The sequence below is a fragment of the Miscanthus floridulus genome, chromosome 3 (assembly GCF_019320115.1).
Source record: "Miscanthus floridulus cultivar M001 chromosome 3, ASM1932011v1, whole genome shotgun sequence".
Classification (NCBI taxonomy): Eukaryota; Viridiplantae; Streptophyta; class Magnoliopsida; order Poales; family Poaceae; genus Miscanthus; species Miscanthus floridulus.
In genome coordinates, this window is record NC_089582.1 from 85,515,565 (window position 1) to 85,532,497 (window position 16,933).

The following is a 16,933-nucleotide window of genomic DNA, read 5'->3' on the forward strand; positions in this document are numbered from 1 at the left end:
CTGCTGCACAACAAGGTCCGATGACAAGAGCTCAAGCACGACAACTTAATTATCAGGTAAAGTCATTCCTCGCTGTTCATACAAACTCGTCTCAGAATTGGATGCTACTAAATCATGGTGATGATTGTCTTATTCTTAGGAATGATGGTCAAGACTCCATTGCCTCATGTTTAGACCCCATGATGAGGATGGAGCAGCCGAACAAGTGGGAATCATCATTAATGGGGCACGCAGCTCATCTCAAGACAGCAGTGGACACTCCATCAAAAGTACCATAACTCCTTGATACGAGATCCAATGAAGCTGGTTTTTGACTTGTTGGAAAGAGCGCGTCGTCCTCTTTCACATGGGTCCAACCCCACTATCAGAATCTACCGAAGCTGTGCGCAGCAAGCCAAAGGACGCAGAGACCTACAGCTTGGGCTTGGGCCTTGTACTGACTACAGCCCTTTGAGGGACGCCCAGATTAGGGTTTCCCACTCCCCCTTGTGCTCTCCTCCTTATAAATAGAGCCAGCAGCCATCAGAATGAGGGTGGGTTTTGTTTAGATGCAAGATAGCTGCTGCTTCTTCCTTGTAAACGCATGTGTCGGCTAGACCACCCGATTTGCTTGTTTCAAGACCCTAACTTGTGATTCAGATTCAGCCTTTGGCTTAAATCCGTGAGTTATTTGCTTGTTCATCTTGTTCTTGCTTGTTCTCGGTTGCTTGCAGGTTCTTGGTGTTCTTGGCACGGCAAGAACATCACAATCGGAGTCGGTGTACCTGTTGCTAAGGCGCAGCAACCTTGTGGTCGTTGTAATCGGACAGCCAACGTCGAATCCACCCCAAATCGAGTTTATCCACACTCACCAAAAGATCAGGAACAACCCCTTGTCCCATCAAGCCCCATAATCTTATTATTATATTACGGCCTGCATGATTCTGCCTCATGCCCCACTGATATTAGTAATGAGTTAGGTCGTCAAATCTATTGTTGTTTCTACGGCCTGCATGATTCTGCCTCATGCCCCACTGGTCATAGCGATAGATGAGATCTAATATGTTTATTAGATTTATCTTTATTAAATGGTTAAATGGTGATGAGATGCTTCCTTATATAAAAGAGATTTGGTTACTTGCAGTCATTGGCTTAGCATAAACTGATTATTGTTGACATCTTATTGCCATTGACTAATATTTGTTTAAATAACGATATTAATCCTGAATGATAACCGATTTTTCTTACACAACCCCACGAGGTTTAACTGATTTATTCTTATGAATATGTTGGAATCGACTATTTAGTCGATCTTCTTCCATATCGGCTCTCAGAGCCGCACATTCGGGACTGTCTGGCAACACCGGCATGTTCCGCCTTAAATTACTGATTAGCTTTTTCTCCTTGTCAATTGTAGGGTCAAATTGACTGGCACGTCTCGGGAGGAGTACGCAGGATCAACCACCCCTGCGTTGAAGCCAGGCGGATCTATAGCTCCATCGAGCAGACCCTTCCGACTTGCTCGTGTGCCCTCGGCACGGGACGAAATTTCGTGCCGACAGTAGCAAAATATTCCCATGATAATATCTATGAGGCAAACATGAGGAAATAAAAATGGATCCCATGGACTTAATTACTCAACAATTCTTGATTAATTATTACATGCTCACTTGATGACTCAAACAATCAAACATCCGTAGGTAGAGGCGTAGAGCCAATGGTGGTGCCGTTTCAGATCATGGGCAAAGGACATGCTTTATTTGCGTACTTCTCTATCTGTTGTAATCAGCAAGGGCATGAAGCATAGCTCACCACCAGCTCGACATGCCATCCGATTTTATACTCCTAGAAGGCTAGAAGTTTTGTTGTTGAGAACCCAATTACTAGCTTGTCCTAGCTTTAGCTTGAATAGTACAATTAAACTAAGATACCTCCATCCTTTGCTACCATTTGTCTAATAACCACATTGCTCCCTTAGCCTATGAACATTTTTTTTATTAAAAGAACTCCTTATTGGTTATATAGGACAAGGTGGAAACAAGGGTTTTTGGTATTCCCAACTTTCTCAACCAGGCAGGCAGGGTATATATGGTGTTCAGTTTTCCTGTCTCTCTCTCTCCCCACTTGCATAATGTACACTCCGGCTGATTGTTACTGCAAATGAATACACGAACTCGATTATAGATGGGAGTTTCCAGACCAAAAACGAAAGCAAGCCTATGAATTATCAACCTGCAAACTAAAAATGAAGCTCTCCTCATCTAACGTATCTGCACAAATTCTTGAATGAACTGCATCTGCATGCCTTGGGTCAAGCTCAAGCTGATTCGGTATGTTCATTATCCAGAATTCCAGATGGCCCAAATACCCCATGCAGAATTCCAGATGGCCCAAATACCCCATGCATCCTCTGACAGAGAGGTCTTTTTAGGCGGCATGCCACATGAAAACATTAACCACTTCAAAGGAATTGCATGTTGTAAAGTGGGAGATCGATCAACTGTTTTTCTCCGGTCTCCGGAATGGTGTGTGGGATGACAATTATGTCACTGATCAATTGCCAACATTATCCTTTCCAACGAATGACAGCACTGCCAGAAACACATGCAAGATGACTCAGTTCACAGAAATATTTACATTCCCTTAACAGAACATGCTTCTCAACAGTCACAAGTGATTTTTATCTTTGCCTGTGTACATTTTTTCACCTCTGTCTATATATTTATTATACGACAGCAGGGGTTTCCTGTACCCTTGCCTCATTTCTAGCACTAATGTTCTTCAAGGGCAAAATGCATAGGTCAGTAGTTTTGTATAAATTGTCAAATATAGGTAGATGATGGAGCATTTCCATATGGCATGCAACAAGACCATCGTCAGTTTCCTCTGTTGAAACTTTATGCATAAAAACATCCCGACCACTATATCCAATCCCAATTCATTCCCAACCTATTTCCTTTTTCCTTTATGCTTCCCTTCCCTCCGCTCCTTGATCTCTTTGTCACCGATAAAACTCTCTTTCTTAGGTCTTTTACTTTTGGCTCCACTGTCCTGTCACCAATCTTGGTATTCAACTTTCAGTACAGATGTAGTAAGCCTACAAATCCACTATAACGTTTCAATCAACAGTTTGAAGTTAAGATGCTGTTGTATTCTGAAGGGCCAGAAATTTTGGCATGAGAAGCACCAGGAAACAGGAATGACTGCTTGGTTGATTGATCGGTGGAGATGCTTTCTGTTCATGAGTCAGGAAACAAGAATTAACTGGCTGCTTTCAGATTCAACAGGATGAACACCTGTACTATCAAGAACCGTACCTCCTCCTCTTGCCACTTATGTACAGAACTACTGTTTCAGAACATATGACAAGTATCTTTGAACCCATGTTTTCCTTTTCCATTCTCGTGTTTCACATAGATTTATTTGTTCTCAACTCCATTACAGCTTAGGAAACAGCTAGACATATGAATACATTACCATAAACAATTCAATTCATTTTTCTGAAAGTGAACACGTACTGTTATAGTTGTCAAAGCTGTTTATCGCACAGATAGTTTCAAAGAAACCAACTATGTTATCCCAGTACCTTTCAGTAATTTAAATTCAGAAACTAACTGTAGCACACCAAGAAGATAGATTCTAAGGATAGCACCTCGGTAAAAGTTATCAACGAAACTGACAAGTATAAGCACCAATAGTATATTTCGAGCATTCACTATATACAAAAGGAGGTGCCCTACTAAAAGAAACTTACCTACCATCTTTACCAAATAGCATCACACCCATGCACTTCACTGCCTTTTGATGCTCTTCCTTCTGAAAATTGTTGAACCTCTGAGTGTCAGCCATCAATAGCTCGGTGTACTTCTCATAGAGTGTTGTTTCCTTCTTTTCCTTTGCTTCCTGGAGCTTTAGTCTTGCCATCTCAAGCTTCTCTTTTGAGAGTTGGATTTGTACCTCCGACATCTTCTCACGATCCTTCTGAAGCATTCTCTGTAGATCCACTGCACATTTAATGTCTTCCTGCACCTCCGAGGAAGGATATGATATGTTCCCTTTACGTTTCCGCTTGGCCTTTTCCATCTTGGAACTTTGTGGGTGTGTTTCTTTTTCTGGAGCACATCTCACCGTCATTGCATGTTCCAGTCCTTTGCAATCTTGTGGATGTCTTCCATTTTCAGGCACGTCTTCCCTAACTGAATTTCCATGGTGAAGTTCATTGAAACTCAAAGTGCCAGCCATCAATTTCTCCTTCTCATGCTGAAACTCATAGAGCGTCGAAGTGTCTGCCACTAAATTATTCTTCTCAAGCACGTTTTGAGGACCCACTAAGCTTTGAATGCCTTGTTGCAACTCTATTGAAGGAGATGACATTTTGCTTTTGCCCTCCCATTTCTTCTTTGCAGACATGCTATCTTTGTGGGGGGTTCGAAGCAGCCTCTCCACAGATTTTGCGGGGGTAAGGCTTGCCTCGATTTTTCCCTTCCCCAGACCCCACTCATGTGGGAGCCTCCGGCACTGGGTCTGCCCTTTAGACATGCTATCTTTGTCATCCATTTCTTTTTCTGATACATCATTGGCATCTTCAGAGGATGACATGCAGTCTCCAGACTCAGATAATTTGGTACCCTTGGAATATAATGAAGAGATGTAGCTTTTCCACTTGGGTTGGTCCCAGACAGCTTTCCAAAGATGGCTCAACGTGAAATCATGTTTTGCTTCCTCAAGGTACATCGCCCTTGCTTCCTCGTCATACTTTACCCATGTTTTGTCCATCAGTTGCATTTTAACAGATTGCACGCTCGAATATTTCTTCTCGCTTTGGCACCAGCAATCATAGAAGTGGGCCATCTTCATGGTAATCTTGTGCCAGTGGAGCTTCAATTGATTTCGTGACCTTCTCCGATCTTTTGGAGTGCTGCTATTGTACAGCTTTGTGACATTTCCCCAGTGCACGCCATTCTTCCTGGAACTATTCAGCTTGAAACTATTCAACCAAGCGTTAATCTGCAGTTCCAACACAAACATGTAAGAGAAAAGAAATGCAGAGCCCTGACATCATGAACTGAGTAAAAAAAAAATCTAATCAGTCTTAAGTCCTCCAATTCTGTCCAATTCAATCGCAATCGCTTAGAAGTCCTATCAGGTTGAGTGTTCTCTTCATTGTCTACACTAACAGTGTCTTGTAAATCTGGACCAGTTACAGAGTGCAGGGTGCCTGAGTATGACACAGGCATAAATGGCACTGCTCCAGCAATTGGAGGTTGAAGTGGCAGTGCAGGCAGTGGCATAGTTCCAGCTGATGCAGGAGGTGGCATTGACATAGTCCCAGCAGGTTGAGGTGGTAGTTGTGGCAGTGAGAATGGAGCATATTGTGGTTGAACAACAACATACTGGACATTTGGTGGATATAGGTGTTGCTGGGGAAATTGCTGGTGGGGGGCACTCATGGTATACGATGGATGCGAAAATGAGATTTGCTGTGGAAACTGCGAATGCAAATTCACTGGATTGGGCTTTCCCAGTGGTTCACTTGGACAACTCTTACCATTTGAGAACCCAATGGGAGGACGGGGATCCATTGGAATCAAATAGAAATGACACGTTGGAAGGAACTTGGTGTGATCAAATGGTAGGGCAATCCAGGATAAATAAGGAAGATAAGATTATTTGCATCTTAGATTCTGTGGATCTTTCTATAACAAGATATAAATGAAGTGTTACAAATTGCATTTTCAAGGGAGAGTTTTCACTTCCATATTTCCTGTTTGTGACATTGAACCCCACAATAAGACTGTCAACAATTCCATAATTGATGTTCCGCTAAAATGAAGGAGCTCAGAGCTAACAGTAGTATTGCTAGTAACTGTGTGTTGGTAGATGTTACACTGCTGCGAGAAAATAAATTGTCAAACAAAGAAGTTGAATTTTGTAACAATATTGGGTTGGTTAATAGGAGATAGCAAAGAAGTTGTATCACAATAACTTGAAAAGCTCTTCTGAGATATAAAAAACTAGATTGACAAATTACAACTCATCTTTTGGATTAGTATTCCTAGATAGAGCTATTTGAAGTTAGCCAACAGACTAAATTAAGCATGTTTTCTTGGACCACCACTGACCTCAAAATTTTCCAGCAAAATGGAGCAACACAGAGTACTAAAATAAATTATCTCAGATTTAGGAGATTGAAAATTAACACAATAAGAATGGACCTAATCACATTTTTTATTTTTTTCATATTTGTGAAAGATTTACCAAATCCTTTAATTTGAGCAGCATCATTGTATGCAACAGATGCTGGTATAGCTTTCTGGGACAAAACTAACTAACATGCATTATTAAGGAATGACAAGTGGTAAAAGAAGGTAGACAATCATAGTGAACTTCTGAAGCTTCATTATATCTTTGCAAATGTCTTTCTAAGATCATCAGAACTGATTTGAAGCTGGTGCTGCAGAACTAATGGTTTTGAAGAACAGTAGCCCAATTAGAGCAGTGTCTTTTAGCCGTGTTGCAAAAAAAAAAAAAAAAATTCAATATCAGGTTCTTGCAGAACATTTCTGAAGCATTTTAATCTAATCATTGATATAGTAAAATTATATGGGGTTAACAACAAAAAACAAGATCTAGGTCAACTACTTTGAAGAACATAATGAGTAAATAAAGTAACTGTTTCCTCATGTCATAGCACTATACATGTTACATGCAACTGGACATGCAAATAATCATCTCATAAACTAGATTTTTCAAATCTAAACGTGGCAACATTAGATCAGATATAAAGGACTGATGAGAAGCATCATCTGTTCTTATTAGTTGGAGAAAGCCAGCAGTAAAGCTTCAAAATCTACAAATGATTGGCAGTGTGACCATATCTGCATCATTGGATCAATTCAGTTGAACATTGTCCAATATATCTATGAATGGCTAGTCTGATGTTACCTTTCAAGTCAACACGGCAATAAGGATAGTGCAAGTCCAACAGCATGGTAAATGCTACTCCCTCCATCTCCATTTCAAATTGTGAGGAGCTCTGGCTTTTCTACGTATCTAGACATAATATACATCTAGATGCGTAGAAAAACCAGAAGGACTTACAATTTGGAACGGAGGGAGTGACATTTTCACTGAACTGCGAGATAAGAGAGCCAAGATTGCAGGGTAGAACTGGCGAACTATAGAACATGTACAGTGTCCAAGCATCTGAACAGGAGGGACGAAACTTTCCTAGTGACTCCTACAAGATCGTTTGCTCAAGGTAATGGGTCGATGTCTAATAACACTGCGATTCCTACTGTACAAATTCATCCACGCGCCTGCAATCCGCGAATACAATTTCTCCCCAATTCCTCCATTCCGGAGATCCCGGAAAGCCTAATGGTATTAGGATACCAACATTCAACAGAGCTGTTCTGTTTATTCCAACTTCTAAAGGTAAATCAAATCAAGTAAATTGGTATGCGCAGGCTGGGTCAACAGCCAAGAACCGTACCGCAGCCGGGATGTTGCGAGGGGGAATGCCGCGACCGGAGAAGCAGGGCACCGTGCCAGCGGCGGCAGTTTGCGCTGCGTCGCCAGACTGTGAGAGGCCTGAGCGAGCGGCGCGGTCAAGGCGGTTGGGCCGGAGGAGGGTCGGTCCGGTGCTGGCGGAGGGCGGCGGCGAGGGTTGGGGGCGGGGGGTTTTGGCTGTTTGGGGTGAGAAGGGGATGGGGGAATGCGTGGGCGCGACACCGTGGCAAGTAATAAGAGAGGGAAAAAATCGTTTATTCCTGATAAACCATTTTGGCCCGACGTTTTAGTCGTTGGAGGCGTAGGCGGTTTCCACCGATGCGTAGGTGCGGATAAAGAGCCAAGCCAACTATACTTTTTTTCTTCGATTTTTCTTTAAAATTGATATAATCTCATTTATTACGGTCTCTGGAGTTATTTGAGATAAAAAACTTCGTAACGGGCTGAGCCAATCGAAAGTCACTCGAAATCAACTCATTTTTATTTAAAAACAAGTTTTGGAATGAGCCACTGAGCCAGCTTAACAAGCTTTTTTGTTTGGCCCTGTCGATATCTTTTGTGCAGCCAACGCATTATTTTGAACCAACACTCATGTACTATGCCATTGCACATTTGCCACAACCGTTCTCTAGCGATGGACCCGTCTAGTCATGCCTCTGTCCATGGTCGGCCCCCCAGCATCTACATCGGTAGCCTTCCCTAGCTTGTGCTGCGAGTTGAGCTTGGATCATCAAGGCAGGCAGCAACGCCACCTTCCCCACGGACCACCGCAGGTCGGTTATTCCTCCTTCGCATGAGTTGGTCACCCGCTCCTCTATAACCGCCACTAGCCATGGCTCCTCACCATGAGCTGGTTGTTGACGCCGAGCTTTACTCCGCCAATGCTCGTGGTGCACCTTCACACTGCTGGTGCCTCCACCACGCCAACGATCGATGCTCTATCTTCGTACACTACTAGGAATATCCACTTCTATGACGAATAGCTTTCGTCACTAAAGAAGTCAAATTCGTCATAATTTCAGTTTTATGATGAATTTATGACGAAAAATGGTTCGTCATAGAAGTCGCGTCACTCTTGCATATCTATGACAAATCTGACAAAATCGCCATAAAAGTGTCTTGATCTGTGACGAAAAACAGATCATCATAGAACTGTTTTGGCATGCGTGACATGGGACTATCACGCTGGTGGGCGCTTCCGTTGGAGATGTTTTCCATGTGTATATGCTATAGCCCACGTGTACATGCTATAGCCGGTTGCATTATAGATGGTTCAGGTGCGTGTCACTTTCTTATTGCACAACGTGATCATCTCTGGTTCTAGCACGTTTAAGGTTCTTATTGGACCACGTGTCATTTTCCTGTTGTTCCTCATGTCAGTTTTCTACTAGCACACATGTCGTGTTGCCGTTGGATCACGTGTCACTTCTTCATTGTACCATGTGTTGTATTTTTATTAGTCCACGTATCCGTTTCTTATTTGACCACGCGTCACTACGCTGTCCGTCCACATGTCATATTTTTATACGTCCATGTGGCTTGACGATTTCCTTCCACGTGTCAGATTTTTAATAGCCCACGTGTCATGCCCTGGCCAATTCACGTGTCGTGCACGGGTTCGTCCACGTGTCGCATTTTTATTTGATCACGTGGCCTGTCCTAGTTCTACCGCGTGGAGTATAATTAATTCGTCATAAAAGTAATTCGAGATCGTCACTACTGCATAGATTGACTACATAACTATTTAGCCTAGCAATCAAATAACAACAATTTATATTTCATACGTCAGCAGCGAACCACTGACAGAGTATCACCACATTAAACCGGCACACGAGTTCACACATCAAACCGACACATGAGTCCACACATCAAATCACAAATGTTCACTGTATCAAGCCGCAGGAGTTGAAGACTGAGAATTACCAGAAGAGCTGAAGCGCGTGCATAGCTCACGGAAATTGTTGTACTCCTCTTGTTGCCGTTTCTTATATTCCTCAAGCTCCCTTTCAGTCTTTTCTGTCTTCCTCTTCAGTTCATCCACTTGATCGACGAGGGCAGCAGAACTTTTTTGTTCAGCAGCAAGCTGTTCCCGAAGCATTCTCTCCGCTGATGTCTTTATTCTGGTGGAGCTTGTTTGGATACCAGCATTCTTCAAAAAAAGGTTATTGTCGCTTCCCTGGTGAAATGTCCTAATAGCTAGAGGGGGGTGAAAGCCTATTAAAAATTCTACAACAACACTTAAGTCAAGTGGTTAGATAATTATGAAGCGAAGCGAATGTTGTGCTAGCCTACTAAAACTGCAAGCCATCTAACCATAATTCTAGTTGCTATAGTCTCTAAGTCACACACAAGGCTAGGTCACTATCACTAAGTTAGCGAGCTTTCAAAAACTAACTAAAGAGCATCACTAACCACTAGACAAGACACAAGCTAGCTCTCAAAACTAGTTACACTAAAAAGCTTACCTACACTATGAATATAAATACAAGAGATGGATAGTGTGTTATACCACCGTGTCAAGGAATGAGCCAATCACAAGATGAAGCCAATCAAACACAATAGAATCCCAGTGACAAGAGATGACACAGATTTTTCACCGAGGTTCACTTGCTTGGCGGCAAGCTAGTCCTCGTTATGGTGATACACTCACTTGAAGGTTTATGCACTAATTGGTATCACACACCAATCCCACAATCGGGTGTCGCACAACCAACATAAGATGAGGATCCACAAGCCACGAGCAATCCACTTAAGTACCTTTTGGCTCTCAGTCGGGAAAAGGTCAAGAATCCCTCATAATCACCATGATCGAAGCCGAAGACAAGCATGTTTCTCCGCTCGATGATCCTTGCTGCACCAAGCCGTCTAGGTGGCGGCAACCACCAAGAGTAACAAGCGAACTCCGCAGCAAAACACAATCACCAAGTGCCTCTAGATGCAATCACTCAAGCAATGCACTTGGATGCTTTCAATCTCACCAAAGTGATGATCTAATCAAGCTGAGTGAGAGAGTGTTGGGTAGGCTCACAAGACTATATAGGCAATGCAAATGGCCAAGAGTGTGAGCAAGAGCCACCCAACACAGTTTTATAGAGCCCCCAACAAAATAGAGCCGTTATGCTCAAAGGGGGCGCCTCTACGCACTGACCGGACACGCCGGTCGGGATGACCGGACATAGACGCCCTAGCGCCCGGTCGCTACGATGCGACCATGTGTCCTCCACATTCAACCTCCGCTGCCCGATCCCAACGGTCGACAAACTTCCTTTCATGGTTAAGTTCACACCGGACATGCCCAAGACAGGACCAGACGCACTGGTTCTAGCCTAGCTCACGCGCACGCTCGTGCCAACACACATCGATCGGACGCACTGCTCTTGACGACTGTGTAGAGTCCGATCGAGTCCAGTAAGGATCCAGAGAGGAAAATCCACGACCGGACGCATTAGGTCACACACGACTAGACGCAGACCCAAGTCCGGTCCTCTCTGGCCAACTCCTGCGCATTGCGTCAGCATACATCACATCTGACCAAATGCCAAACCCTTAATGCATTGCTTCTTCTACTGACCGGACGTCCGGCCAGAGTCTAGTCACAACATTCAGTCGAGGGAAAATAACCCCTTGACTTCACCAACTTCTCCACCCTTGCTCAAATGTGCTAACCACCAAGTGTATCACTTTGTGCATGTGTGTTAACATATTTTAAAAAATATTTTCAAGGGTGTTAGCACTCACTAGAATCTAAATGCATATGCAATGAATTAGAACATCTAGTGGCACTTTGATAGCCGCATTTCAATACGAGTTTCACCCCTCTTAATAGTATGGCTATCTATCCTAACTGTGATCACACTTGCTAAGTGTCTCGATCACCAAAATAAAATGGCTCCTACCACTTATACCTTTGCCTTGAGCCTTTTGTTTTTCTCTTTCTTCTTTTTCAAGCCCGAGCACTTGATCATCTCTATGGCCATCACCATCATCATGATCATCACCATTTGCTCTACCACTTGGAATGTGCTACCCTATCTCATGATCACTTAGAGAAACAAGGTTAGCACCTAGGGTTTCATCAATTCACCAAAACCAAACTAGAGCTTTTAATCTCTCCCTTTTTGGTAATTGATGATAACCCTTTCACAAAGATGTGAATTAAAATAATTTTGAATCCATGTTGCTTGCCCAAGCATTTTTACCATGTGTAAAGGATTTGGACAAGTTTTATGAACCCGAATTGGTAGCAACTGCTCCCCCTATATATGTGCTAAGAGTTTGGATTGAAGCTTTCACATATGCTTAGATAGGAAATATAGGAGTCAAAGTCTACCAAATGATGCTAAGGTATAAGAGATGGACATTTGAAGTGTGATACCAATTGGAGTGCACCAATATACCATCCTTAGCACCATAATTTGTTAGATTGGACTTGCAAAACATAGACACTAGATACCTTGTGAGATCAAATTAGAAGCAAGGCTCTAGTACCACTTGTATAAACAAAAGCAAGGCATATCTAACTATCATTCAATGCATGCTAGTTTTTCATTTCATCATTTAAACCTACAACTAGCATACACCACACAAGCATGGATGTTGAAATTAAACTTAGACAAATGCAAGCAAACATATGTAAATGCACATTCAAATGCATCAACCAAGTCCATGAGCTTGCTCCCCCTACTTGTGTGCTCAAAATTTTAATTGATCCCCTTCCTTTGTCAAATTTCTCGCCTTTTATCTTTCTCCCCCTTTACCTTTGTTTCTCTCCCCTATTACTTATATCTTTGTTCTTCTCCCCCTTTGTCATCAATGACCACAAAAGATGAGCTCCAATTTTAGTTGGGGTTAAGATTATCAAAGTCAATCAATGGGGCGAGGATTATTTTCCCAAATTTGGTTCAATCTAGAATACTTGCCAAAGATATTTAACTCGGTTTGATCCAAGGACAAGCTTCTTGACACCTCATTTCAAGGGTTATCTTGTACCATGTTGAGTTAAACACTTATAGCTCATTTTCTAGATCAAACACTAGGTTCACAAGCCCATAAACATGTAATATGCTACCACTAGATCAAGTCAAGCATATAAGCAATAGTGGTACTATACAAGCATCAAATTCATTTGTTTTTCATGAATAAGCCTATAGAACATGAGGAATGACTAGATGCACTAAACATATCCTTAGAAAAGGATGTATGCATGCCAATCAACTTTTACCTTAGATTGCTCGAAGGAGAGGCATGTCATATGAGTGGGGGTGCATCAACACATATTTGAGAAATTCAATATGTTCAACTCATTCCTCAAAACCTTTTCTCATCAAGTGGCTTGGTGAATATATCAGCAAGTTGATCTTCAGTGCCCACACTCTCAATTGATATGGCTCCTTTTTGTTGATGATCTCTAATAAAATGGTGGCGGACATTAATGTGCTTTGTTCTTGCATGTTGAACCGGGTTGTTGGTGAGCTTGATAACACTCTTATTGTCACATAGTAATGGCACTTGTTTGAATTTGATTCCAAAGTCATTCAAGGTGGCCTTCATCTAAAGAATTTGTGCACAACAACTACCTACGGATATGTATTCGGCTTCGGCGATTGAAAGTGCAACACTATTTTGCTTCTTTGATGATCATGAAACAAGTGATCTTTTCAACAATTGACATGTGCCCGATGTGCTCTTTCTCTCAACTTTGCACCCCGCATAATCCGAGTCAGAATAACCAACTAACTCAAACTTTGCTCCTTTGGGATACCACAAACCAACATTTTGTGTATGCTTCAAGTACCTCAATATTCTTTTTGTAGCCTTCAAATGACTTTCTCTTGGTGAGGCTTGAAATTTTACACACATGCATACACTAAACATAACATCCGATCTTGATACGGTCACATAGAGTAGGCTTCCAATCATAGAGCGATACAACTTTTGATCCACCATGTTGCCACTATCCAAATTTATATTTGTTCCCATAGGTGTACTAATAGCTTTACTCTCATTCATGCCAAACTTCTTGAGCATGTCTTTAATGTAGTTTCCTTGACCCACAAATGTACCATTCTTCAATTGCTTGATTTAAAGACCAAAGAAATAACTAAACTCTCCAATCATAGATATCTCAAACTCATTTACCATCATCTTCCCAAACTCTTCATAATAGTCTTGATTGGTTGATCCAAAGATAATGTTATCAACATATATTTGCAACACAAACAAGTCTTTTTTAATCTTCTTGGTGAAAAGAGTAGTGTCAACGTTTCCCATAATGAACCCTTTAGAGAGCAAGAAATCTCTCAATCTCTCAAACCATACTCTAAGTGCTTGTTTCAAGCTATACAATACCTTCTTCAACTTGTACACATGGTTGGGCTTCTTTTTAATCTTCAAAATTGTGAGGTTACTCAACATAGACTTCTTTATTGATGTAGCTATTGAGAAATGCACTCTTGACATCCATTTGATACAGCTTGATGTCGTGGGCACAAGCATAGGCTAATAAGATCCTAATTGTTTCCAATCTTTCTACCGGGGCATATGTTTCTCCAAAGTCAAGACCCTCAACTTGAGTGTAACCTTGTGCTACCAATCTTGTTTTGTTCCTTACTACTATCCCATCTTGATCTTGTTTATTTCGAAAGACCCATTTGGTTCCAATAACATTGTGTCCCTTTGGCCTCTCAAGTAACTCCTATACTTGATTTCTTGTGAAGTTGTTCAACTCTTCATTCATAGCATTAACTCAATCAACATCCTTCAAAGCTTCATCTATCTTCTTTGGTTCAATGAATGACACAAATAAGAAATGCTCACAAAATGATGCTAGTCTTGATCTTGTTTGTACACCTCTAGAAATATCTCCAATTATAGTATCCAATGGATAAACTCCTGCAATGTGTGTTGGTTCAAGTACTTGCACTTGATTGCTTGCATTGGATTGAGATGATGTACTAGACACTTGTTGATTTTGCACTTGAGAGGATGAACTAGCTTGATTTGTATCAACTTCTTCATTTGAATTAGAGAGCACTTGCACATTGTCATCTTCATCATCTAACACTTGTGTTGGCCTCAATTTACCAACATCCATGTTCTTCATGTCATTTGAAAGTTGAATGCCTCTAACATCATCAAGATTCTTATTTTTATCTTGGGAACCCTTGGTTTCATCAAATTCCACACCATGAACCTCCTTAAGAGTACCACTATCCAAATTCAAAACTTTATATGCTTTTCTTGTAGCGGAGTAACCAACTAGGAATCCTTCATCACATTTCTTATCAAACTTTCCCAATCTAGTGCCTTTCTTCAAAATGTAGCATTTGCAACTAAAAACCCAAAAATATGCATCTACCATTCAAAAGCTCATAAGGTGTCTTCTCATTCAATGGGTAACAATATGATTGGTTGATGTAGTAACAAGTGGTGTTGATTGCTTTGACCCAAATGGATTGATTCACATTGTACTCATTAAGCATAGACCTTGCCATATCAATAAGTGTTCTATTCTTCCTCTCAACAAGGCCATTTGATTGTGGAGTGTACTTGGCCGAGAATTGATGTCTAATTCCATAATCATCACACAACTCATCAATTCTAGTGTTCTTGAACTCAATATCATTATCACTTCTAACTCTCTTGATGGTTGTTTAAAACTCATTATGAATGCCCTTGACAAATTATTTGAAAGTTGCAAACGCATCACTCTTGTCCACTAGAAAGAATACCCATGTGTATCTAGTAAAGTCATCCACTATCACAAAGCCATATTTATTTTCACCGATGCTAGTGTATTGTGTTGGCCCAAACAAATCCATGTGCAACAACTCAAATGCCTTGCTAGTACTCATCATACTTTTCTTAGAATGGGTGTTTCCAACTTGTTTGCTAGCTTGACAAGCACTACAAAGTTTGTCTTTCTCAAATACAACATCCTTCAAGCCCCTAACTACATCATGCTTAATCAATCTATTCAATTGTTTCATTCCAACATGACCAAGCCTTCTATGCGATAACCAACCCATGCTAGATTTAGTGAACAAGCATGTTGACAATTGAGTTTCACTAGCATTGAAATCAACCAAGTATAGATTCTCATATATAAAACCTTTGAGGATCAAATTAAAGCCATCTACACTTATGATCTCTACATCATCCACTCCAAATATGCACTTAAATCCAAGATCACACAATTGAGCCATAGATAACAAATTGAAGTTCAAGCTCTCAACTAGCAACACATTGGATATGCTCAAGTCATTGGATATTGTAATGTTACTAAGCCCTTTGACCTTGCCTTTGCCATTGTCACCAAATATGATACTATCATAACCATCATTGCCACTTGAGTTGAACATTCTAGCATCACCGGTCATGTGTTGAGTGCACCCACTATTAAGAACCTAATGCGTTCCTCCAGCTTTATAAGTGACCTATAAAAGAAGATCAATTCTTTTTAGGTACCCAAACTTGCTTGGGTCCTTGAAGGTTAGTGATTGTTGATGGTAGTTAACGACCATTATAAACTGTCAATATAACATGTATAAGGGCATAAATATGATCACCAACAAAGGTCTAGGGGTCTAAACTAATAAATTCCATGAGTTTTGGTGAATCTATGATTTCTATAGGGTTTAACCAAAAAACCGTCAAGGTGGACCTACATGTCGGAATTAATCATGCTTATCCACCGCAAAATGGACACTAGAAGGTTCCAGAGGACACTACCAGCCCCACCTATAGGCCTCCTAGCCCCTTGGCCCACCTGTCTATCTCCCCATTGTTATGTCAGTTCTCCACCGCCTCATAGGATGCATCTATGCCGTTTATTCAAGTCGGTTTGATCCGAGGGCTCAGGATTGATGCTCCGGCCTATATATACCAGCCCCTACCACCCCCTGAGGCATAAGTCATTTGAGAAGATAGAAACCCTATTGTGTAAGTGTGGTTCTTATATGTCGTTTACCTACAGATACACCCTATATTTTGGGTCATGTGGTAGATCACGGATGTGACACTCCCGTTGAGTCCTTTGTAGTCCACTCCCCGAATATAGATTTGCATGTAGGATCTGGTTACGAAGGAAGAAAAGCTCTGCTCTTAATTTTTCCTTAGTAATATCCCTTATGTGTAGATATGAAGTTAATCTTTACCATGACTACTAGGCGCAATTGCACTAACCATAGTATGCTTTGACTTGTAATTAAGAATGACTTAGGAATTATTCCTCTAATATTCTACCCAATTGAAAGCATCTAGGCCCCTAGTTGGGTTTTAGTGATTAATGACAATACATGATTACTGTGACTAATGTGTGTTTTGTAGATACAATTAAGTTAGATCACGGTAATGGAGATCGATTGGGCAATCATGGTGGTCATGCCCCTACGATGGAAATTGTTTTGGTTTTCAAAGGATGGACGACAAGGTTAAGGATGGA

At 41.3% G+C, this 16,933-nt stretch overlaps 2 protein-coding genes across 2 annotated transcripts; both read right to left on the reverse strand.

Annotated features, from left to right (window-relative positions):
* Nucleotides 1-2,853: 2,853 nt before the first annotated feature.
* On the reverse strand, nucleotides 2,854-9,589 carry LOC136543970 (uncharacterized). Its single transcript, XM_066536274.1, has 4 exons — nucleotides 9,415-9,589; nucleotides 7,475-7,668; nucleotides 3,738-4,986; nucleotides 2,854-3,214 (listed from the first exon to the last, which is right to left on the reverse strand). Exons 1-4 carry the CDS (start codon nucleotides 9,587-9,589, stop codon nucleotides 3,102-3,104), a joined length of 1,731 nt encoding a protein of 576 aa, XP_066392371.1. The 3' UTR covers nucleotides 2,854-3,101.
* LOC136542897 (uncharacterized) lies at nucleotides 5,058-5,807 on the reverse strand (the record flags this gene model as incomplete). Its single annotated transcript, XM_066535523.1, has 1 exon — nucleotides 5,058-5,807. A coding segment is annotated over exon 1 (504 nt), but the record flags the coding sequence as incomplete, so codon positions are not given.
* Nucleotides 9,590-16,933: the final 7,344 nt, after the last annotated feature.

What these genes read in the sequence shown, in the direction of transcription:
- LOC136543970 (XM_066536274.1), bottom strand. Translation starts at nt 9,589, where the DNA reads ATGCTTCGGGAACAGCTTGCTGCTGAACAAAAAAGTTCTGCTGCCCTC. An exon ending in CTCGCAACATCCCGGCTGCG is followed by an intron (nt 4,987 to 7,474) that starts GTACGGTTCTTG and finishes TTGGAACTGCAG; the next exon opens with ATTAACGCTTGGTTGAATAG. An exon ending in GATGCTATTTGGTAAAGATG is followed by an intron (nt 3,215 to 3,737) that starts GTAGGTAAGTTT and finishes ACTCATGAACAG; the next exon opens with AAAGCATCTCCACCGATCAA.